Source organism: Bidens hawaiensis, unplaced genomic scaffold (assembly GCF_021521415.1).
Source record: "Bidens hawaiensis isolate Kalapana, Puna unplaced genomic scaffold, B.hawaiensis_p1.1 tig00010929_1, whole genome shotgun sequence".
In the NCBI taxonomy this organism is placed as follows: Eukaryota; Viridiplantae; Streptophyta; class Magnoliopsida; order Asterales; family Asteraceae; genus Bidens; species Bidens hawaiensis.
In genome coordinates this window covers 176,336-200,866 of record NW_027491846.1, presented here as the reverse complement: position 1 = coordinate 200,866, position 24,531 = coordinate 176,336, and the positions used below count along the sequence as shown (strand labels likewise).

Here is a 24,531-nt window from a genome sequence, read left to right as displayed (position 1 = left end):
GGGGTGTTGTCAGAGCATAATCTTTGATCCAATTCTTTCGTATATGTAGAAAATATTGAATGGAAGTCTCCAAAACCAAATTTCTGATACGATTCAGTGGTTCAACCCACACTCAGTTTTTTCTCCGAATCGGTGAACATACCCCTTTGTCAATACAAGCAAAATTTCGAACGGGCCACTGGGGTAGAGTCAGGGCATAATTTTTGATGTGACTCTTTCGTATGTGTATAAAATATTTTATATAAGTCTCCAAGACCGAATTTCTGATCCGATTAAGTGGTTCGACCCATACTCATTTTTTTCTCCGGATCGGTGAACATACCCGTTTGTCAATACTTGCATAATTTCGAACGAGTCGCAAGTGTGGCGTCAGGGCATAATTATTGATCCGATTCTTTCGTAATGTATAAAATATTGTATGGAAGTCTCCAAGAACGAATTTCTGATCCAATTCAGTGGTTCGACCCACACTCAGTTTTTTCTCCGAATCTATGAACGTACCCATTTGTCAATACAGGAAAATTTTCGAACGGGCCACGGGGGTGGATTCAGGGCATAATTTTTTATCCGATTCTTTCGTTTGTGTATGAAATATTGTATGAAAGTCTCCAAGACCGAATTTATGATCCGATTCAGTGGTTCGACCCATACTCATTTTTTTCTTCGGATCGGTGAACATACCTCTTTGGCAATACAGGCAAAATTTCGAACGGGCCGCGGGGGTGGCGTCAGGGCATAATTATTGATCCAAATCATTCGTATGTGTAGAAAATATTGAATGGAAGTCTCCAAGACAGAATTTCTGATTCGATTCAGTGGTTCGAGCCACACTCAGTTTTTTCTGCGGATCGGTGAACATACCCCCTTGGCAATACTAGCAAAATTTCGAACGGGCCGCGAGGTGGTGTTAGGGCATAATTATTGATCCGATTATTTCGTATGTGTATAAAATAGTGTATGGAAGTCTCCAAGGCCGAATTTCTGATCCGATTCAGTGGTTCGACCCATACTCATTTTTTTCTCCGGATCGGTGAACATACCCCTTTGACAATACTGGCAAAATTTCGAACGGGCCGCGAGGTGGGGTCATGGCATAATTATTGATCTAATTATTTCGTATGTGTATAAAATATTGTATGGAAGTCTCCAAGACCGAATTTCTGATCCGATTCAATGGTTCGTCCCATACTCATTTTTTTCTCCGGATCGGTGAACATACCCTTTTGTCAATACCGGATAAATTTCGAACGCGCCGTGAGGTGGCGTCAAAGCGTAATTATTGATCCGATTCTATCGTATGTGTATACAATATTGTATGGATGTCTCCATGATCGAATTTCTGATCCAATTCAGTGGTTCGACCCGCACTCATTCTATCGTATGTGTATACAAAATTTCGAAATTCCCGCGGGGGTGGCGTCAGGGCATAATTATTGATCCGATTCTTTTGTATTTGTATAATATTTTGTATGGAAGTCTCCAAGACCGAATTTCTGATCCGATTCAGTGGTTCGAACCATACTCATTTTTTTATCTGGATCGGTGAACATACCCCTTTGTCCAGTTTGGCAAAATTTCGAACGGTCCACGGGATGTTGTCAGGGCATAATCATTGATCCGATTCTTTCGTATGTGTAGAAAATATTGAATGGAAGTCTCCAAGACTGAATTTCTGATCCGATTCAGTGATTCGACCCATAATCAATAATTATGCCCTGACGCCACCCAGCAGATCGGTGAATATACCCTTTTGGCAATACTGGCAAAATTTCGAACTTCCCGCGGGGGTGGCGTCAGGGCATAATTATTGATCCGATTCTTTTATATGTGTATAATATATTGTATGGAAGTCTCCAAGACCGAATTTCTGATCCGATTCAGTGGTTCGTACCACACTCATTTTTTCACTGGATCGGTGAACACACCTCTTTGTCTATACTGGCAAAATTTCGAACGGTCCACGGAATGTTGTCAGGGCATAATCATTTATCAAATTCTTTCGTATATGTAGAAAATATTGAATGGAAGTCTCCAAAACCGAATTTCTGATACGATTCAGTGGTTCGACCCACACTCAGTTTTTTCTCCGGATCGGTGAACATACCCCTTTGGCAATACTGGCAAAATTTCGACCGAGCCGTGGGGTGGCGTCAGGGCATAATTATTGATTCGGTTCTTTCGTATGTGTATAAAATATTGTATAGAAGTCTCCACGGCCGAATTTATGATCCGATTCAATGGTTCGACCCATACTCTTTTTTTTCTCCGGATCGGTGAACATACCCCTTTGGTAATACCGGCAAAATTTCGAACGGTCCACGGGGTGTTGTCAGGGCATAATCTTTGATAAAGTTCTTTCGTATATGTAGAAAATATTGAATGGAAGTCTCCAAAACCAAATTTCTGATACGATTCAGTGGTTCAACCCACACTCAGTTTTTTCTCCGGATCGGTGAACATACCCCTTTGTCAATACAAGCAAAGTTTCGAACGGGCCACTGGGGTAGAGTCAGGGCATAATTTTTGATGTGATTCTTTCGTATGTGTATAAAATATTGTATAGAAGTCTCCAAGACCGAATTTCTGATCCGATTAAGTGGTTCGACCCATACTCATTTTTTTCTCCGGATCGGTGAACATACCCGTTTGTCAATACTTGCATAATTTCGAACGAGTCGCAAGTGTGGCGTCAGGGCATAATTATTGATCCGATTCTTTCATAATGTATAAAATATTGTATGGAAGTCTCCAAGAACGAATTTCTGATCCAATTCAGTGGTTCGACCCACACTCAGTTTTTTCTCCGGATCTATGAACGTACCCATTTGTCAATACAAGAAAATTTTCGAACGGGCCACGGGGGTGGATTCAGGGCATAATTTTTTATTCGATTCTTTCGTTTGTGTATGAAATATTGTATGGAAGTCTTCAAGACCGAATTTATGATCCGATTCAGTGGTTCGACCCATACTCATTTTTTTCTTCGGATCGGTGAACGTACCTCTTTGGCAATACAGGCAAAATTTCGAACGGGCCGCGGGGGTGGCGTCAGGGCATAATTATTGATCCAAATCATTCGTATGTGTAGAAAATATTGAATGGAAGTCTCCAAGACAGAATTTCTGATCCGATTCAGTGGTTCGAGCCACACTCAGTTTTTTCTGCGGATCGGTGAACATACCCCCTTGGCAATACTAGCAAAATTTCGAACGGGCCGCGAGGTGGTGTTAGGGCATAATTATTGATCCGATTATTTCGTATGTGTATAAAATATTGTATGTAAGTCTCCAAGGCCGAATTTCTGATCCGATTCAGTGGTTCGACCCATACTCATTTTTTTCTCCGGATCGGTGAACATACCCCTTTGGCAATACTGGCAAAATTTCGAACGGGCCGCGAGGTGGGGTCAGGGCATAATTATTGATCTAATTATTTCGTATGTGTATAAAATATTGTATGGAAGTCTCCAAGACCGAATTTCTGATCCGATTCAATGGTTCGTCCCATACTCATTTTTTTCTCCGGATCGGTGAACATACCCCTTTGTCAATACCGGATAAATTTCGAACGGGCCGAGAGGTGGCGTCAAGGCATAATTATTGATCCGATTCTATCGTATGTGTATACAATATTGTATGGAAGTCTCCATGATCGAATTTCTGATCCAATTCAGTGGTTCGACCCGCACTCATTTTATCGTATGTGTATACAAAATTTCGAACTTCCCGCGGGGTGGCGTCAGGGCATAATTATTGATCCGATTCTTTTGTATGTGTATAATATATTGTATGGAAGTCTCCAAGACCGAATTTCTGATCCGATTCAGTGGTTCGAACCATACTCATTTTTTTATCTGGATCGGTGAACATACCCCTTTGTCCAGTTTGGCAAAATTTCGAACGGTCCACGGGATGTTGTCAGGGCATAATCATTGATCCGATTCTTTCGTATGTGTAGAAAAGATTTGATGGAAGTCTCCAAGACTGAATTTCTGATCCGATTCAGTGGTTCGACCCATAATCAATAATTATGCCCTGACGCCACCCGGCAGATCGGTGAATATACCCTTTTGGCAATACTTGCAAAATTTCGAACTTCCCGCGGGGTGGCGTCAGGGCATAATTATTGATCCGATTCTTTTGTATGTGTATAATATATTGTATGGAAGTCTCCAAGACCGAATTTCTGATCCGATTCAGTGGTTCGAACCACACTCATTTTTTCACTGGATCGGTGAATACATCCCTTTGTCCATTCTGGCAAAATTTCGAACGATCCACGGAATGTTGTCAGGGCATAATCATTTATCAAAATCTTTCGTATATGTAGAAAATATTGAATGGAAGTCTCTAAAACCGAATTTCTGATACGATTCAGTGGTTCGACCCACACTCAGTTTTTTCTCCGGATCGGTGAACATACAACTTTGGAAATACGGGCAAAATTTCGACCGAGCCGTGGGGTGGCGTCAGGGCATAATTATTGATTCGGTTCTTTCGTATGTGTATAAAATATTGTATAGAAGTCTCCACGGCCGAATTTATGATCCGATTCAATGGTTCGACCCATACTCTTTTTTTTCTCCGGATCGGTGAACATACCCCTTTGGTAATACCGGCAAAATTTCGAACGGTCCACGGGGTGTTGTCAGGGCATAATCTTTGATCCAGTTCTTTCGTATATGTAGAAAATATTGAATGGAAGTCTCCAAAACCAAATTTCTGATACGATTCAGTGGTTCAACCCACACTCAGTTTTTTCTCCGGATCGATGAACATACCCCTTTGTCAATACAAGCAAAATTTCGAACGGGCCACTGGGTAGAGTCAGGGCATAATTTTTGATGTGATTCTTTCGTATGTGTATAAAATATTGTATAGAAGTCTCCAAGACCGAATTTCTGATCCGATTAAGTGGTTCGACCCATACTCATTTTTTCTCCGGATCGGTGAACATACCCGTTTGTCAATACTTTCATAATTTCGAACGAGTCGCAAGTGTGGCGTCAGGGCATAATTATTGATCCGATTCTTTCGAAATGTATAAAATATTGTATGGAAGTCTCCAAGAACGAATTTCTGATCCAATTCAGTGGTTCGACCCACACTCAGTTTTTTCTCCGAATCTATGAACGTACCCACTTGTCAATACAAGAAAATTTTCGAACGGGCCACGGGGGTGGATTCAGGGCATAATTTTTTATCCGAATCTTTCGTTTGTGTATGAAATATTGTATGGAAGTCTCCAAGACCGAATTTATGATCCGATTCAGTGGTTCGACCCATACTCATTTTTTTCTTCGGATCGGTGAACATACCTCTTTGGCAATACAGGCAAAATTTCGAACGGGCCGCGGGGGTGGCGTCAGGGCATAATTATTTATCCAAATCATTCGTATGTGTAGAAAATATTGAATGGAAGTCTCCAAGACAGAATTTCTGATCCGATTCAGCGGTGCGAGCCACACTCAGTTTTTTCTGCGGATCGGTGAACATACCCCCTTGGCAATACTAGCAAAATTTCGAACGGGCCGCGAGGTGTTGTTAGGGCATAATTATTGATCCGATTATTTCGTATGTGTATAAAATATTGTATGGAAGTCTCCAAGGCCGAATTTCTGATCCGATTCAGTGGTTCGACCCATACTCATTTTTTTCTCCGGATCGGTGAACATACCCCTTTGGCAATACTGGCAAAATTTCGAACGGGCCGCGAGGTGGGGTCAGGGCATAATTATTGATCTAATTATTTCGAATGTGTATAAAATATTGTATGGAAGTCTCCAATACCAAATTTCTGATCCGATTCAATGGTTCGTCCCATACTCATTTTTTTCTCCGGATCGGTGAACATACCCCTTTGTCAATACCGGATAAATTTCGAACGGGCCGTGAGGTGGCGTCAAGGCATAATTATTGATCCGATTCTATCGTATGTGTATACAATATTGTATGGAAGTCTCCATGATCGAATTTTTGATCCAATTCAGTGGTTCGACCCGCACTCATTCTATCGTATGTGTATACAAAATTTCGAACTTCCCGCGGGGTGGCGTCAGGGCATAATTATTGATCCGATTCTTTTGTTTGTGTATAATATATTGTATGGAAGTCTCCAAGACCGAATTTCTGATCCGATTCAGTGGTTCGAACCATACTCATTTTTTTATCTGGATCGGTGAACATACCCCTTTGTCCAGTTTGGCAAAATTTCGAACGGTCCACGGGATGTTGTCAGGGCATAATCATTGATCCGATTCTTTCGTATGTGTAGAAAATATTGAATGGAAGTCTCCAAGACTGAATTTCTGATCCGATTCAGTGGTTCGACCCATAATCAATAATTATGCCCTGACGCCACCCAGCAGATCGGTGAATATACCCTTTTGGCAATACTGGCAAAATTTCGAACTTCCCGCGGGGGTGGCGTCAGGGCATAATTATTGATCCGATTCTTTTGTATGTGTATAATATATTGTATGGAAGTCTCCAAGACCGAATTTCTGATCCGATTCAGTGGTTCGAACCACACTCATTTTTTCTCTGGATCGGTTAACACACCCCTTTGTCCATTTTGGCAAAATTTCGAACGGTCCACGGAATGTTGTCAGGGCATAATCATTTATCAAATTCTTTCGTATATGTAGAAAATATTGAATGGAAGTCTCCAAAACCGAATTTCTGATACGATTCAGTGGTTCGACCCACACTCAGTTTTTTCTCTAGATCGGTGAACATACCTCTTTGGAAATACTGGTAAAATTTCGACCGAGCCGTGGGGTGGCGTCAGGGCATAATTATTGATTCGGTTCTTTCGTATGTGTATAAAATATTGTATGGAAGTCTCCAAGGCCGAATTTATGACCCGATTCAATTGTTCGACCCATACTCTTTTTTTTCTCCGGATCGGTGAACATACCCCTTTGGTAATACCGGCAAAATTTCGAACGGGCCGCGGGGTGGATTCAGGGTAAAATTATTGATCCGGTTCGTTCGTATGTGTATAATATTGTATGAAAGTCTCCAAGACCGAATTTCTGATCCGATTCAGTGGTTCGACCCATACACAGTTTTTTATCCGGATCGGTGAACATATCCCTTTGGCAATATTGGCCAAATTTCGAACGGGCTGCGGGGGTGGCGGCAGGGCATAATTATTGATCCGATTCTTTTGTATGTGTATAAAATATTGTATGGGAGTCTCCAAGACCGAATGTCTGAACCGATTATGTGGTTCAAACCATACACAGTTTTTTCTCCGGATTGGTGAACATACCTCTTTGTCAATACTGGCAAAATTTCGAACGGGCCACGTGGTGGAGTCAGAGCATAATTATTGATCCGGTTCTTTCATATATGTATAAAATATTGTATGAAAGTTTACAAGACCGAATTTACAATCCGATTCAGTGGTTAGACCCATACTTGTTTTTTCTCCGGATCGGTGAACATACCCCTTTGGCAATACTCGCAAAATTTCGAACGGGCCGCGAGGTGATGTCAGGGCATAATTATTGATCTGATTCTTTCGTATGTGTATAAAATATTGTATGGAAGTCTCCAAGACCGAATTTATGATCCGATTCAGTGGTTCGACCCTATACTCAGTTTTTTCTCCGACATACTTCTTTGACAATACTGGCAAAATTTCGAACGGGCCGCGGGGTAGTGTCAGTGCATAATTATTGATTTGATTCTTTCGTATGTGTATAAAATATTATATGGAAGTCTCCAAGACCGAATTTCTGATCCGATTCAGTGGTTCGAACCATACTCAGTTTTTTTCTCCGGATCGGTGAACATACCTCTTTGTCAATACTGGCAAAATTTCGAACGAGCCGCGGGGTGGCTTCAGTGCATAATTATTGATCCGAATCTTTCTTATGTGTTTAAAATACTGCATGGAAGTCTTTAAAAGCGAATTTCTGATCCGATTCAGTAGGTCGACTCAAACTGAGTTTTTTCTCCGGATCGGTGAACATACCCCTTTGCCTATACTGGCAAAATTTCGAACGGGCTGCGGGGGTGGCGTCAGGGCATTATTATTGATCCGATTCTTTCGTATGTGTATAAAATACAGTATGGAAGTCTCCAAGACCGAATTTCTGATCCGATTCAGTGGGTCGACTCATACTCAGTTTTCTCTCCGGATCGGTGAACATACCCCTTTGGTTATACTGGCGAAATTTCGAACGGGCCGCGAGGTGGCGTCAGGGCATAATTATTGATCCGATTCTTTCGTATGTGTATAAAATATTGTATGGAAGTCTCCAAAACCGAATTTATCATCCGATTCAATGGTTCGACCCATGCTCAGTTTTTTCTCCGGATCGATGATACTACCCCTTTGGCTATACTGGTGAAATTTTGAACGGGCCGCGAGGTTGCGTCAGGGCTTAATTATTGATCCGATTATTTCGTATGTGTGTAAAATATTGCATGGAAGTCTCCAAGACCGAATTTCTGATCCGATTCAGTGGTTCGACTCATACTCAGTTTTTTCTCAGGATTGGTTGGCTATACTGGCAAAATTTCGAACAGGCCGCGGGGTGGCGTCAGGGCATAATTATTGATCCGATTCTTTCGTATGTGTGTAAAATACTGTATGGAAGTCTCCAACACCGAATTTCTGATCCGATTCAGTGGTTCGACTCATACTCAGTTTTTTCTCCGGATCGGTGAATATACCCCTTTGGCAATACTAGCAAAATTTTAAACGGGTCGCGGGGTGGCATCATGGCATAATTATTGATCTGATTATTTCATATGTGTATAAAATACTGCATGGAAGTCACCAAGACTGAATTTCTGATCCGATTCAGTGGTTCGACTCATACTCAGTTTTTTCTCCGAATCGGTTGGCTATACTGGCAAAATTTCGAACGGGCCGCGGGGGTAGCGTCAGGGCATAATTATTGATCCGATTCTTTCGTATGTGTAAAAAAATATTGTATGGAAGTCTCCAAGACCGAATTTCTGATCCGATTCAGTGGTTCGAACCTTACACAGTTTTTTCTCCGGATCGGTGAACATACCTCTTTGTCAATACTGGAAAAATTTCGAACAGGCCGCGGCATAATTATTGATCCGATTCTTTCGTATGTGTATAAAATACTGTATGGAAGTCTCCAAAACCGAATTTCTGATCCGATTCAGTGGTTCGACTCATACTTAGTTTTTTCTCCGGATCGGTAAACATACCCCTTTGGCAATACTGGCAAAATTTTGAGCGGGTCGCGGGGTGGCGTCATGGCATAATTATTGATCTGATTATTTCGTATGTGTATAAAATACTGTATGGAAGTCTCCAAAAACGAATTTCTGATCAGATTCAGTGGTTCGACTCATACTCAGTTTTTTCTCAGAATCGGTTGATTATACTGGCGAAATTTCGAACGGGGCGCGGGGTGGCTTTAAGGCATAATTATTTATCCGATTCTTTCGTATGTGTATAAAATATTGTATGGAAGTCTCCAAGACCGAGTTTCTGATCTGATTCAGTGGTTCGAACCTTACTCAGTTTTTTCTCCGGATCGATGAACATACCTCTTTGTCAATACTGGAAAAATTTCGAACAGGCCGCGGGGTGGCCTCAGGGCATAATTATTGATCCGATTCTTTCGTATGTGTATAAAATACTGTATGGAAGTCTCCAAAACCGAATTTCTGATCCGATTCAGTGGTTCGACTCATACTCAGTTTTTTCTCCGGATCGGTGAACATACCCCTTTGGCAATACTGGCGAAATTTTGAACGGGTTGCGGGGTGGCGTCATGGCATAATTATTGATCTGATTATTTCGTATGTGTATAAAATACTGTATGGAAGTCTCCAAGACCGAATTTCTGATCAGATTCAGTGGTTCGACTCATACTCAGTTTTTTCTCAGAATCGCAAGGGATATGCAAAGTTATACCTCTAGTGAAAGTGATATGGAAGCATCGCAAGGGATCGGACGCTACATGGGAAGCTGAGGATGAGATGCGCAAGTTTTATCCGAATCTGTTTATGTAATAGTAGGTTTCAGGTACGAAACCTCTTTAAGGAGGGAAGACTTGTAACATCCTACTTTCGGTTATATTAATAAAATAAAGTTCGTTTATTTTATAGCGGGTGATTATCGGTTTAGTTGAATAGAATACGAGATGGACTTGTGTTGGGTAAATGGATATGGGTTATTGACTTGGGTTATGGAGGAATGAAGGAAAGACCATGGGCGAAAGCCCATGATCAAAAATATATATACCCTTAATCCTCCATTTAATTCATTTACACATATCTCTTACACCTCTCAAACACACACACTTAAGCTCTCTCTCTCTCTCTAGCCTCTCTAGCCGAAATATAGAAGAAGAATCGGATCCCGACCCAAGGTATGATAGTATTTTATTGTATGAGCTTAAATCCGTTAGTTATGGTCACTAAACGACGAGCCGACACCGTTAAACCGTTTAAGTCACGAGATCCGGGTGGATTCGGGTATAAACCGAACCTATGATGAGCTTAGGAGTCACCCTAGCTCAGATCTGGATTGAACGGGACGAAAAACGGTGAAAAACGAGCTAAAACCCGTTTTTCCGGCGAAATCGCGTTTTTCCGGCGGCTTTCCGGCAAAGGCGGTGCCGGAATAGTGGTACGAGGATAAGGAATGTCAGGGAATGTTCTGACATCCCCTGACCTAACCCTAGTTCGCTAGGGAGTAATTGACGAATTAGAAGCGATTCGCTAGCTGATTCGTCTAAGGGAATATAACGAACTAGCTTTGATTCGTGTACTAATACGTTAAGGAAAGATTAGCGAACTAGCATGTCATTCGTTACGGAAATAAGGGCGAACTAGGCCATTCGCTAAGGCCATTCTCTAAGAGAGGGACGAATGAACCCCCTTCGTTATAGGGTTCATTCGTTGACCAGATCAGTTCGTTAAGGTCCAATTCGCTATAAGGACCAGTTCGTTAAGATGCCTGATTCGTTACAAAGGCAGATAACGCTATAATGGCTAATTCGTTATAAATTCCCATTCGTTAAGAACTGAGTGACGAATTATAACTTTGAAAGAATGACAGAACAGTCCCTGGACTTAGAAAAGAATGATTTAATTACAAATAAACCCTTGAACTTTTAAGTAGCATATTATTCAATGATTCAAAATGCTAATGGAAAATGTGATAAGACAGTTAATGAAAATAAAATTTTTCCAAGCTGACCTGGCAGCTTAACCCCAGCCAGGGGCTCTGCCCCTTGGACCCCGCTAGGGGCTGCAGCCCCTAGAACCCCGCTGCCAGGGGCGCTGCCCCCGGACCCCCGTTCGTTAAGGGTAATGATTAAACTAGAAAGGCGATATGTGTAGTGATAGTTTACTGAAACGTATAATTATTATACAGTTAGTCGTGCACAGCTCAAGAAGGGAATAACCGTAAACGGTGAACGCAACCGCATTGAGGTGAGTTTCTAGCCCCACTTCCTTGTTATGTTTTCGGGGCTATGTGCATACTCGATGTGATAGTTAATACACTTATCTTAAGTGGTAAGTGTATGCCTTGTATGATTTATGTATGATGATTGTTTGATAGTGCGTGAACGATCTTCGGATATTGCATGTACCGTCAGGTGGTAGTTAAGATATGATTGATAAGTATGGTGAAAGATATGATGTATGTATGAATATATGATGTATGCATAATGTATGTATGTTATGATGATGGTACATGAACGCTCTTCGGAGATTGCATGTATTGTCAAGGAAAGTATGTATGAACAGGTACGGTACAGTTACACGAAACAAAGGGACCAGACCCTTATAATATCTGTGATGTTAGAGACCAGACCCTAATAATATCTGTGATGTTAGGGACCAAACCCTAATAATATCTGTGATGTTAGGGACCAGACTCTAATAATATCTGTAATGTTAGGGACCAGACCCTTATAATATCTGTGATGTTAGGGACCAGACCCTTATAATATCTGTGAGGTTATAGGGCGAAAGGCTCTTTAAAACGTATGATTATGTATGTAAAGGAAGTATGAAGGTAGGAATGAAAGTATATGCACTTACGTGTGTATGTAAGAAAGTTAAGAGGTTAAGTATGAAATGTAAGAAGGTATTGTATGATTATGTGATTAACTAGAACTCACTCAGTGTAGCTGACTTTTAGTATGCACGCAGGTGAGTAGGATGAGGCAGCTCGCTTGAGGAGACACGTGGCACTGAATAAGGGGCTGGCATCGGAAGACTCAAGACGTTTAAGTTTAATGTTTTGTTTATTTTGAAAGACAAGATGTTGTTTTAAGACAAGAGGTGTTTTGTTATGAAATGTTTTATGAAAGCTTTTATATTCCGCGAATGTTTTAATTAACTCTGATATTAAGAACTGCGTTTATGAGTAAATCCAACACGAAAGTAGGGCTACCGGTAACGGGGCCATACAAGTTTTTTCTCTAAGACCGAATTTCTGATCCGATACAGTGGTTCTACCATACTCAGTTTTTTCTCCGGCACGGTGAACATACCTCTTTGGCAATACTGGCAAAAATTCGAACGGTCCTCGGGGTGGCGTCAGGGCATAATTATTAATCCAATTCTTTCGTATGGTATAAAATATTGTATGGAAGTCTCCAAGCCCGAATTTCTAATCCGATTCAATGGTTCTACCCATACAAAGTTTATTCTCTAGCTCGGTGAACAAACCCCTTTGGCAATACTGGAAAATTTTCGAACTGGCCCCGGGGTGGCGTCAGGGCATAATTATTGATCCGATTCTTTCGTATGTGTATAAGTATGGAAGTCTCGAAGCCTGAATTTCTGATCCAATTCAGTGGTTCGACCCATACTAAGTTTTTTCTCCGGCTCGGTGAACATAACCCTTTGGCAATACAGGCAAAATTTTGAACGGGCCACGGGGTGGCGTCAGGGCATAATTACGATCTGATTCTTTCGTATGTGTATAAAATATTGTATAGAAGTTTCCAAGACTAAATTTCTGAAACGATTCAGTAGTTCGACCCATACTCAGTTTTTTCCCTGGATCAGTGAACATACCCCTTTGGCAATAGTGGCAAAATTTTGAACGGGTCGCGGGGTGGCGTCAGGACATAATTATTGATCTGATTCTTTCGTATGTGTATAAAATCTTGTATGGAAGTCTCCAAGACCAAATTTCTGATTCGATTCAGTGGTTCGACCCATACTCTGTTTTTTCTCCGGATCAATATACCTCTTTGGCAATACTGGCAAAATTTCAAACGGTCCGTGGGGTGGCGTCAGGGCATAATTATTGATCCAATTCTTTCGTATGTGTATAAAATATTGTATGGAAGTCTCCAAGACCGAATTTCTGATCCGATTCAGTGGTTCGAACCATACTCAGTTTTTTCTCCGGATCGGTGAACATACCTCTTTGTCAATACTGGCAAAATTTCGAACGGGCCGCGGGGTGGCCTCAGGACATAATTATTGATCCGGTTCTTTCGTGTGTGTATAAAATATTGTATGGAAGTCTGCAAGATCGAATTTCTGATCCGACTCAGTGGTTCGACCCATACTCAGTTTTTTCTCTAAATCGGTGAAGATACCCCTTTGGCAATACTCGCAAAATTTCGAACGGGTTAAGGGGTGGCGTCAGGGCATAATTATTGATCCGATTCTTTCGTATGTATATAAAATATTGTATGGAAGTCTCCAAGACCGAAATTCTGATCCGATTCAGTGGTTCGAACCATACTCAGTTTTTTCTCCGGATCGGTGAACATACCTCTTTGTAAATACTGGCAAAATTTTGAACGGGCCACGGGGTGGAGTCAGAGCATAATTATTGATCCGGTTCTTTTGTATGTTTATAAAATATTGTATGGAAGTTTACAAGACCGAATTTCTAATCCGATTCAGTGGTTTAACCCATACTCAATTTTTTCTTCAGATCTGTGAACATACTCCTTTGGCAATACTGGAAAAATTCCGAACGGGTTACGGGGTGGCGTCACGGAATAATTATTGATCCGATTATTTCGTATGTGTATAAAATATTTTACGAAAGTCCGCATGACCGAATTTCTGATCCGATTTAGTGGTTCGACCCATACTCAGTTTTTTCTCCGGCTCGGTGAACATACCCCTTTGGCAATATTGGAAAATTTCGAATGGGCCGCGGGGTGGCGTCATGGCATAATTATTGATCCGATTCTTTCGTATGTGTATAAAATATTGTATAAAAGTCTCTAAGACCGAATTTTAGATCCGATTCGGTGGTTCGACCCATACTCAGTTTTTTCTCCGGATCGGTGAACATACCCTTTTGACAATACTGGCAAAATTTCGAACGGGTCGCGGGGTGGCGTCAGGGCATAGTTATTGATCCGATTCTTTCGTATGTGGATAAAATACTGTTTGGAAGTCTCCAAGACCGAATTTCTGATTCGATTCAGTGGATCGACTCATACTCAGTTGTTTCTCCAGATCGGTGAACATACCCCTTTGGCTATACTGGCAAAATTTCGAACGGTCCGTGGGGTGGCGTCAGGGCATAATCATTGATCCGATTCTTTCGTATGTGTATTAAATACTGTATGGAAGACTCCAAGACCGAATTTCTGATCCGATTCAGTGGTTCGACTCATACTCAGTTGTTTCTCCGGATCGGTGAACATACCCCTTTGGCTATGCTGGCAAAATTTCGAACGTGCCGCGGGGTGGCGTTAGGGCATAATAATTGATCCGATTCTTTTGTATGTGTATAAAATACTGTATGGAAGTCTCCAAGACCGAATTTCTGATCCGGTTCAGTGATTCGACCCATACTCAGTTGTTTCTCCGGATCGGTGAACATACCCCTTTGGCTATGCTGGCAAAATTTCGAACGTGCCGCGGGGTGGCGTTAGGGCATAATAATTGATCTGATTCTTTTGTATGTTTATAAAATACTGTATGGAAGTCTCCAAGACCGAATTTCTGATCCGGTTCAGTGATTCGACCCATACTCAGTTTTTTTCTCCGGATCGGTGAACATACCCCTTTGGCAATACTGGCAAAATTTCGAACGGGCCACGGAGTGACGTCAGGGCATAATTATTGAACCAATTCTTTCGTATGTGTATAAATATTGTATGGAAGTCTCCAAGACCGAATTTCTGATCCGATTCAGTGGTTCGACTCATACTCAGTTGTTTCTCCGGATCGGTGAACATACCCCTTTGGCAATACTAGCAAAATTCCGAACGGGCCCCGGGGTGGCATCAGGTCATATTATTGATCCGATTCTTTCGTATGTGTATAAAATATTGTATGGATGTCTCTAAGACCGAATTTCTGATCCGATACAGTGGTTCTACCATACTCAGTTTTTTCTCCGGTACGGTGAACATACCTCTTTGGCAATACTGGCAAAAATTCGAACGGTCCTCGGGGTGGCGTCAGGGCATAATTATTGATCCAATTCTTTCGTATGGTATAAAATATTGTATGGAAGTCTCCAAGCCCGAATTTCTGATCCGATTCAGTGGTTCTACCCATACTCAGTTTATTCTCCAGCTCGGTGAACAAACCCCTTTGGCAATACTGGAAAATTTTCGAACTGGCCCCGGGGTGGCGTCAGGGCATAATTATTGATCTGATTCTTTCGTATGTGTATAAGTATGGAAGTCTCGAAGCCTGAATTTCTGATCCAATTCAGTGGTTCGACCCATACTACGTTTTTTCTCCGGCTCGGTGAACATAACCCTTTGGCAATACAGGCAAAATTTTGAACGGGCCACGGGGTGGCTTCAGGGCATAATTACGATCTGATTCTTTCGTATGTGTATAAAATATTGTATATAAGTTTCCAAGACTGAATTTCTGATCCAATTCAGTAGTTCGACCCATACTCAGTTTTTTCCCCAGATCAGTGAACATACCCCTTTGGCAATATTGGCAAAATTTTGAACGGGTCGTGGGGTAGCGTCAGGACATAATTATTGATCCGATTCTTTCGTATGTGTATAAAATCTTGTATGGAAGTCTCCAAGACCGAATTTCTGATTCGATTTAGTGGTTCGACCCATACTCTGTTTTTTCTCTGAATCGGTGAACATACCCCTTTGGCAATACTCGCAAAATTTCGAACAGGTTACGGGGTGGCGTCAGGGCATAATTGTTGATCCGATTCTTTCATATGTGTATAAAATATTGTATGGAAGTCTCCAAGACCGAAATTCTGATTTGATTCAGTGGTTCGAACCATACTCAGTTTTTTCTCCGGATCGGTGAACATACCTCTTTGTAAATACTGTCAAAATTTCGAACGGGCCACGGGGTGGAGTCAGGGCATAATTATTGATTTGATTCTTTCGTATGTGTATAACATATTGTATGGAAGTCTCGAAAACCGAATTTTTGGTCCGATTCAGTGGTTCGACCCATACTTATTTGTTTATTAGGGCATTCATTTGTCGCCGGAATTCTTCGCGCCGTCGTCGGCTTCGCCGCCAAAAAACATGAATAAAGGGACGGGGGAATGGGCTGGGTAGTTAATATTATTATTATAAATTATAATTTAAATTAAATTTACACTTTCAGCCTCTGGACTTTCAATATCTTTATAATTTGTTTTTAAATTATAATTACAAGTTGAACCTTGAAGTTTTGAATGTTATAAAAAATGATATAAAAGTTTATAAACTTAGATATTTTTCGTATATTACCCGGATAGTTCGGGTCTCGTTTAAGTACAACATTAACTTCCAGGATTTTATTATTTAAACGAAACGAATAGAAAACGATTAATATATAACTTGACGAAAATTGAAATATACATACATATATATATAAACCGAAAATTTAAAACGGGTTGGGTTTTCGGGTTTGAAAAGTAATGAATGTTACACATAATATCCTCGTTTAGTGAAAAAAAATGGCCCATGAGTCGTTGCTAGCCCTGTTTAGTGAAAACAGAAGCGACACTTTTCCAACGAACAAATGAATGCCCTAAGGAACAAATGATGACCATGGCGAATAAAAGAAGACTTGGATGGGGAACTCAACCCCTTAATCATCCCACGAGACAATAATATCCCTCATAGTGAAAACAAAGGCCCCTGAGTCGTTGCGAGCCCCATTCAGTGAAAACAGAAGCAACACTTTTCCGACGAACAAATGAATGCCCTAACGAGCAAATGATGACCACGACGAGTAATGAAGACTTGGATAGGGAACTCAACCCCTTAATCATCCCACCATACCATAATATCCCCGTTTAGTGATAACAAAGGCCCCTGAGTCGTTGCGAGCCTCGTTCATTGAAAACATAAGCGACACTTTTCCAACGAACAAATGAATGCCCTAACGAACAAATGATGACCACGGCGAGTAAATGAAGACTCGGATTTGGAACTTAACCCCTTAATCATCCCACGAGACCATAATATCCCCATTTAGTGAAAACAAAGGCCCCTGAGTCGTTGCGATCCCCGTTCAATGAAAACAGAAGCGGCACTTTTCCAACAAACAAACGAATGCCCTAACGAACATATGATGACCACAGCGAGTAAATGAAGACTTGAGTGGGGAACTCAACCCCTTAATCATCCCACGAGACCATAGTATCCCTGTTTAGTGAAAACAAAGGCCCATGAGTCGTTGCGAGCCTCGTTCAGTGAAAACAGAAGCGACACTTTTCCAACGAACAAATGAATGTCCTAACGAACATATGATGACCACGACGAGTAAATGAAGACTTGAATGGGGAACTCAACCCATTAATCATCCCACGAGACCATAATATCCCCGTTTAGTGATAACAAAGGCCCCTGATTCGTTGCGAGCCTCGTTCATTGAAAACAAAAGCGACACTTTTCCAACGAACAAATGAATGCCCTAACGAACAAATGATGACCACGACGAGTAAATGAAGACTCGGATTTGGAACTTAACCCCTTAATCATCCCACGATACCATAATATCCCCATTTAGTGAAAACAAAGGCCCCTGAGTCGTTGCGAGCCCCGTTCAGTGAAAACAGAAGCGACACTTTTCCAACGAACAAACGAATGCCCTAACGAACATATGATGGCCACGGCGAGTAAATGAAGACTTGAGTGGGGAACTCTCAACCCCTTAATCATCCCACGAGACCATAGTATCCCCGTTTAGTGAAAACAAAGGCCCATGAGTCGTTGCGAGCCCCGTTCAGTGAAAACAGAAGCGACACTTTTCCAACGAACAAATGAATGTCCTAACGAACATATGATGACCACGACGAGTAAATGAATACTTGAATGGGGAACTCAACCCATTAATCATCCCACGAGACCATAATATCCCCGTTTAGTGAAAACAAAGGCCCATGAGTCGTTGCGAGCCCCGTTCAGTGAAAACAGAAGCGACACTTTTCCAACGAACAAATGAATGCCCTAACGAACAAATGATGACCACGACGAGTAAATGAGACTTGAATGGGGAACTCAACCCCTTAATCATCACATGAGACCATAATATATATTATCCATACAATCTAACATATATATAATTTATTTGCGAACGGTGACTTTCACAGTTAAGTTATCCCACTGCGCGAACACGTTGCGCCCGGCCACCCCACTCAGGCCAACTATGTTGACATGATCGGGATCCACGTTGGCATCCGAGTTTGGCTTGGCATTCCCGATACAACCCAGTTGGTTCACCCCGCACAACATGTTTTAATGCTCTGGTAAATTCTTGTCGGAATCAGGATTCGATTCCTGGGCATCAGGGTTATTAAATTAACCGAAAAAAATATAAATAAATAGATTTAAAGCATATATTATAATTTATAAATTTATATGACAATTTACGATAATAATAATAATAATAATAATAATAGATTGATTGATTTTATAAAAATGGATCGAATTTTAAACATATATTTATAAGTTAATGATTAAAAAAAGTGTTTTGTAAAATGAAATCATATTCAAGTCTTGTTTTTTTACAATATTTAACAATATAGTATTACATGTTAATGATAGCATTTGAAATTATATTTTTTTTCAATCTTTAACAAATATGGTTTGTTGAATTCTTTGATATCACCAAGTATTTTGAAATATATAGTAACATACATAATATATCAATATTTATTTTTATAAAAGTGTATAAACATAATATACATATGATGTAAAAGAAAAGTGAATAATTATTTATTTATGACATATATCATGGTCAATTAATATTTTAATTTTGTAGGGAAAAAAGATATGTAGTTTAATAAAAAGCGACACGTGTCACAGTTATTTTCTTTTGTTAAAATAGTAGATATGACCGAATATGTATGTGTATAATTTTTTAATTAAGCTAAAGAGGACCCATATATTATTAGAGAATTAAGAATTCGTGCTTTTTGTTACTATTTTATAATAGTCGGCTTCACGGATCTCGACTTAGATATTATGATCGTCATGTGTTTTAGGCTTATTTAAAATTATAAAAGATTTTGGCATTTCGAGAGGAGATATCACATCATCAAGGAAAAAGTAATTGATATAGGACTTGGCTCGATTTTCTTTTACCGTAGGTTTTCTCTAATGATAATGTTAAAAATACGATTCAAAGGTATGGCAAAGTTGTGTTGTCGGTTCTTACGAATCTCATCCTCACCTTCCATGCATATGCTTTTATGTTTATCGAGACCGAAAAAATAAGTGTCCTTTTCACATTCAGTTGTAAAATGTACTAATAGCATAAACACGTGACCTAAAATAAATAATATATGTTTAATTTATAGGAGCTCGAGTTCGGTTCATTTCAAGCTTTATTTCCAAAACTCGAGCTTACGTGAGTAATTTTTCAATTTCTGTCTCGGCTTGTTTATTACTTAGTAATTAATATATATACACATATTATAATCATAACTTCTATACATCATATAATATATGTTATTTAATTATTTGTCTATGTTTTTATATACACAATAATAACCATTATACAATTCAATCAATCAATCAATCATGCCCAGTAAAATCTCACCGACAGCAAAGCTATAAGTAGGGTCTGGGGAGGGTGGGATGTAGGCACACCGTACCTCTATCCAAAGGAATAAAGATGTGGCTTCCAGAGAGACCCTCGGCTCTAAGTACATGTGTATGAAGTAAAATAAAAGAAATCAAAGTTTAACAGTTATATAAAAACTACTACTAATTATAATAATATTAATAATAAGATCACAGTTTAACAACTATATAAAAGCTAATAATAATTATAATAATAATAATAATATATGTAAGGAAAAATGCCATTATGGTATGTGACCTAAATAAGTTAAGTCTAAGCCTTAAGGTATTCAATTCTCTCTAAAAATCCTTAACTTTAATTCTACTTCTCCACGAACCATTATACAATTATATATATAATATATTAAGTTAATATTGTATATGTAAATAAGAGGTTCGTTTAGGCTCGTGAGTCAGTTCAAGCTCGGTTAGTGAAGTTTAAGCTTTGACTTGTTTATCATACAAGCTAAATTTTGGGCTCAGTCTCATTTAAACTTACCCATATTCGAGTCTTCAATGATCCATCTCGAGTAGCTCATGACTTGACTTGTTTACACCCATAATATTCATCAAATTCTAAAGCTTATCATGATTTTAAGTAGATATAGTTCACAAATAATATTAGGAAGAGTGTGGCAAGTTGGAATAACATAAAAGTAAATTAAACAGGTTGCATTAGAAATAATTTAACAAGTTGATATAAAATAAAGTTTAATTTATCAATTGGAATTTAAAATAACACAATGTAGTGGGATGTCTATATATATCCATAAATAGAGTATCATTATTGGAATAATACATCAAAATTTTATGTCATAAAAACGTTTATGGCATCAAAGCCTAATAAAACAGACCCTAATCTCCTTATTGCATCCAATGCGGACCGACTCCTCACTGCCAACGTCAAAAGGAAGGAGGGACATTAATTCGATGACTTGTGTTAAGCTTACATCAAAAGCGTTTGATTATCCATTGTGACGAGTGACGACTTGCTTATAGATTGACATATTAGGCCAACACTAACTTGATGGTTGTGTTACATATGCCGGTAGGTATATGTTTGGTTTTATGCACGTTGACTTGATAAGTAGACTATTTCATAAATGCACATGCATGCCTAACTAATCTTAAAATTGATGAACCAATTAGTTGGGTTTACAAAATTTTAAAACGGTCGGTGAAACATATAAATTGGAAAAGCATAATAAAAGAGATTTATACTTTCTGTTGAGATTTAAAATTAACGGGTACCTTTTGTTTCAATGTAATCACTACTTTTCAGTTTTAAAAAATTATAAAATAGATGTGACTAGAAAAGAAAATTTATAAAATTTGTATGAACAATAATTATAATATGGATAATTACTTTCAAAATGCGTTAAGATTTTTTCTATAAGCAACCCAATAAATTTAACTGTATTGGGCCATCTTCTAATTGGGCATAATCTATAATAGGCCTTCATTGTAATCCAAAAGTATTATATATGCTTAAGGTTAATAATGATAATAATAATAATAATAATAATATGATTTGCATTTTTTCGAACATCGTTTAAAACGACTTATAAACCAGCAAAAAACATATCATGAGAAGGAAAATAAAGCAAGCAAAATTTTGGTATATTTTGATGATCATATTCATTATTCAAGCTTCTGCCTTCACTTTTTCGATCAAATCCGCAGCGTCTTGAACAGTTGAAATGTTCTCAGCTCCACTTTCGCCTATAGATACTCCAAACTTTTCTTCCAAGGCCATCATAATCTCAACCTGCATGTTTAAATGTGTTTAGAGCCATCATAATCAACTTTTAAAAGGCGGTTGAAAAAGAATTAAGCTAGTTACCGTGTCAAGAGAATCAGCACCAAGATCCACAAACTTGGTTGCAGGGACGACTGTGCACTCGTCAATCGACAACTGATTCGCAATGGTGGCCTGCACTATTTTCAGAGTCTCCGGTTGAGCCTGCATGCACGCGCATATATTAAATATTATATGCTTTCTAACTTTTAATAATATTTATTTAGTTACTTACAAGTGAACATGAAATGTTGGTCTTGAAGCAATGAGAAAATGGTAATGATCTTTTCTCTGACTTCAAGGGTACAAATCTTGGTGCACCCTACAACAAAAAGTGTAAAAAGTTTTAAAGCACATTCAACAAAATTTAGAAAACATGACTAGAACTCTTAACTTACGGAGATCATAGAGACGCTAACGAGTTGGGTGCATTGGATTTTGGGAGTTGTGCGAAGGAGAAGGGCGGGTGATGCAACGGCCGAAGTTGAAACAAAGGAAGCCATGAGAATTAAAATAGGAAAACCAAAGAATGAATTCAATTCTTAATTTGTATGTACAAATAATTTTTTTGTGGTTAATTTATAGAAGGTTGGGTATGATAGAAGGCGAAAGTTACAAGATGATAGCCTTGCTACTATAGTCATTTTAGGTGATGAAAACAATGTACAAGTTTTGTCAAATTTTGAAGTTGTTCTTCACAAGAAATAGACTGGATTGAAACTAAAGCTAAGATAACAAGTGTGGGGATGTAGCTCACATGGTAGAGCGCTTGCTTTGCATGTGAGAGGTACCAGGTTCGATACCCGGCATCTCCATTTATTATTTTGCCAATATTATTGATGTTTGTGACTTAATTACTATTTTGCTTATTATACATAGCTTAGGCGTTCAATGGCAGGTTTGATCTTTGTTTATTATTGTTTTATTACATGGAAGATTGACCCAGTGGGGCTAGGGCTGGGGCTTGGGCGACAATCGGCGCAAACACCGCTCCCTGGGCGAATTGGGGCGCAGGCGGGATGTTTTTGTCGCCGGAAGCAGGGTGGATATATTATTATTTTATGCGTGTGTGTGTGTTATGTGTTATATATATACATACATATATACATATATATAAAACTATTTGTAGCCCTTACACCATTACACCCCAAAAACAAATTCCTACCCTTTGCTGACTGGGCATCACACGGCGCAAAACACCCCATTTTGTAGCCCCTCCACTACGCATAGCCTAATATATCTTGGTTGACCGAGGACCTTAACATTTGTCTGGCGGTGTGTTTAAAACTTTTGTTGGTGTAACGTACTGTTTGTAACTTCGTTAAAGGTTGGTCGGTCTAATATTGGATTACAATAATTGGTCTGGATCATATGTGTATTACTGATTCATAAGTGTTTGTAACTTTGTTTTAAGGTTTCAACATAATAACTATATGGATATTAATATATAGTTGAGTATATAGTTTAACTGATTTAGATGACTAATTGACCTTTTTTTATTAGTCTAAATCTAAAAGCGAAATAAATCATTTGCTTTTCGTGACACTATATGTGCCTGTGAATGAAATACATAATAAATTAACGGTTATGAATAATAATAATAATAATAATAATAATAGTTTTGTATGAACTCCAGTGCCCGCTAATCCCTCTATATTTCCTTAACTTGCAGTTTTCAAATGGAGTAAAGTCAATACCATTCACTTAACGGATATAATTTTGACTTATTAATTTAGGGATGATAATTAATTTACTTGTATATTTTTGGATGATTTATTTCTTAATTACCTTCATCATCTCCCCCTGTCCTGTCCTGGTTGTTTGGCCTTAATTGAAGGTCTTCTGTTTTTAGCTCCCTTGTACAAATGTATTTATAGGGATGCTCTCTTGATCATGTAATGTATTGCATATAAAACATATGAATGTATGATTCCATCTTCTTTCTTTTGCCATATTATATATATAAAACTATTCTTTCTTACTACTAGCCTTCCACTTCAGCATTGCGATTGTATTCTCTAAATTTTGCATAAGTTCTTGCTAACAGATACCTTTACTGTAATCCAGGTGGTTCATTTAGCCTCTAAATGAGTACGTGACTACTATATATGAAACTTAGCTAGAGCGTGTGCTCGAGCTATGGCTGTTGGATTTAACCATGACTCGTTGGCAGACCTTCAATTATTTAACGAGAGGTTTGGTACGTACCACCCGCCTAAAGTAAGGCAGCACTTTTCATTTTGGTTTGTTTATTAATAATATTAATATTAATTTTGGGATTTTATTTTGAATGTATATATGATTTATGTTTAATCATAGTGATTGAAACAGTACTGACAATGGTGGGTCACCTTGATTAAGAGATTGAGAGGGCCTCTAAATCTCAAAGTGTTTTGTTTTGTTTTGTTTTGTTTTGTTTTGTTTTGTAGCATTGGATCCTTTAATTTGTTCTTGACAACAAACACTGGTGCATGTATGGCCCATGTGCATTATCGATCACGCCCCTCACGGATCATTTGTCATCAACCTACCTAGTTTTTATTTTGCCTTTTTAAACATATTATTACTGTACGTTAATCAAATACTAATTTACACAATTCTGCTTAGCTAGATCATGACCAAGTTTTAGTGTACATATATATATATATTTTCCCATTGGCGGAAATTTTATTAAAACACTAAACGAGCAAGACGCTAGAATACAGCAATACATTTTAAGATATATTTGTTTTTT

General features: G+C 39.0%; 1 protein-coding gene across 1 annotated transcript; it reads right to left on the bottom strand.

Annotated features, from left to right (window-relative positions):
* Positions 1 to 21,578: 21,578 nt before the first annotated feature.
* LOC143536833 (uncharacterized) lies at positions 21,579 to 22,331 on the bottom strand. Its single transcript, XM_077030742.1, has 4 exons — positions 22,196 to 22,331; positions 22,033 to 22,119; positions 21,843 to 21,962; positions 21,579 to 21,767 (listed from the first exon to the last, which is right to left on the bottom strand). The coding sequence occupies exons 1-4, from the start codon at positions 22,298 to 22,300 to the stop codon at positions 21,645 to 21,647; spliced, it is 435 nt and encodes a 144-aa protein (XP_076886857.1). The 5' UTR covers positions 22,301 to 22,331; the 3' UTR covers positions 21,579 to 21,644.
* Between the last annotated feature and the right edge of the window lie 2,200 nt (positions 22,332 to 24,531).

What these genes read in the sequence shown, in the direction of transcription:
- LOC143536833 (XM_077030742.1), bottom strand. Translation starts at nt 22,300, where the DNA reads ATGGCTTCCTTTGTTTCAACTTCGGCCGTTGCATCACCCGCCCTTCTC. An exon ending in TTAGCGTCTCTATGATCTCC is followed by an intron (nt 22,120 to 22,195) that starts GTAAGTTAAGAG and finishes TTTTTGTTGTAG; the next exon opens with GGTGCACCAAGATTTGTACC. An exon ending in GTGCTGATTCTCTTGACACG is followed by an intron (nt 21,768 to 21,842) that starts GTAACTAGCTTA and finishes TTAAACATGCAG; the next exon opens with GTTGAGATTATGATGGCCTT.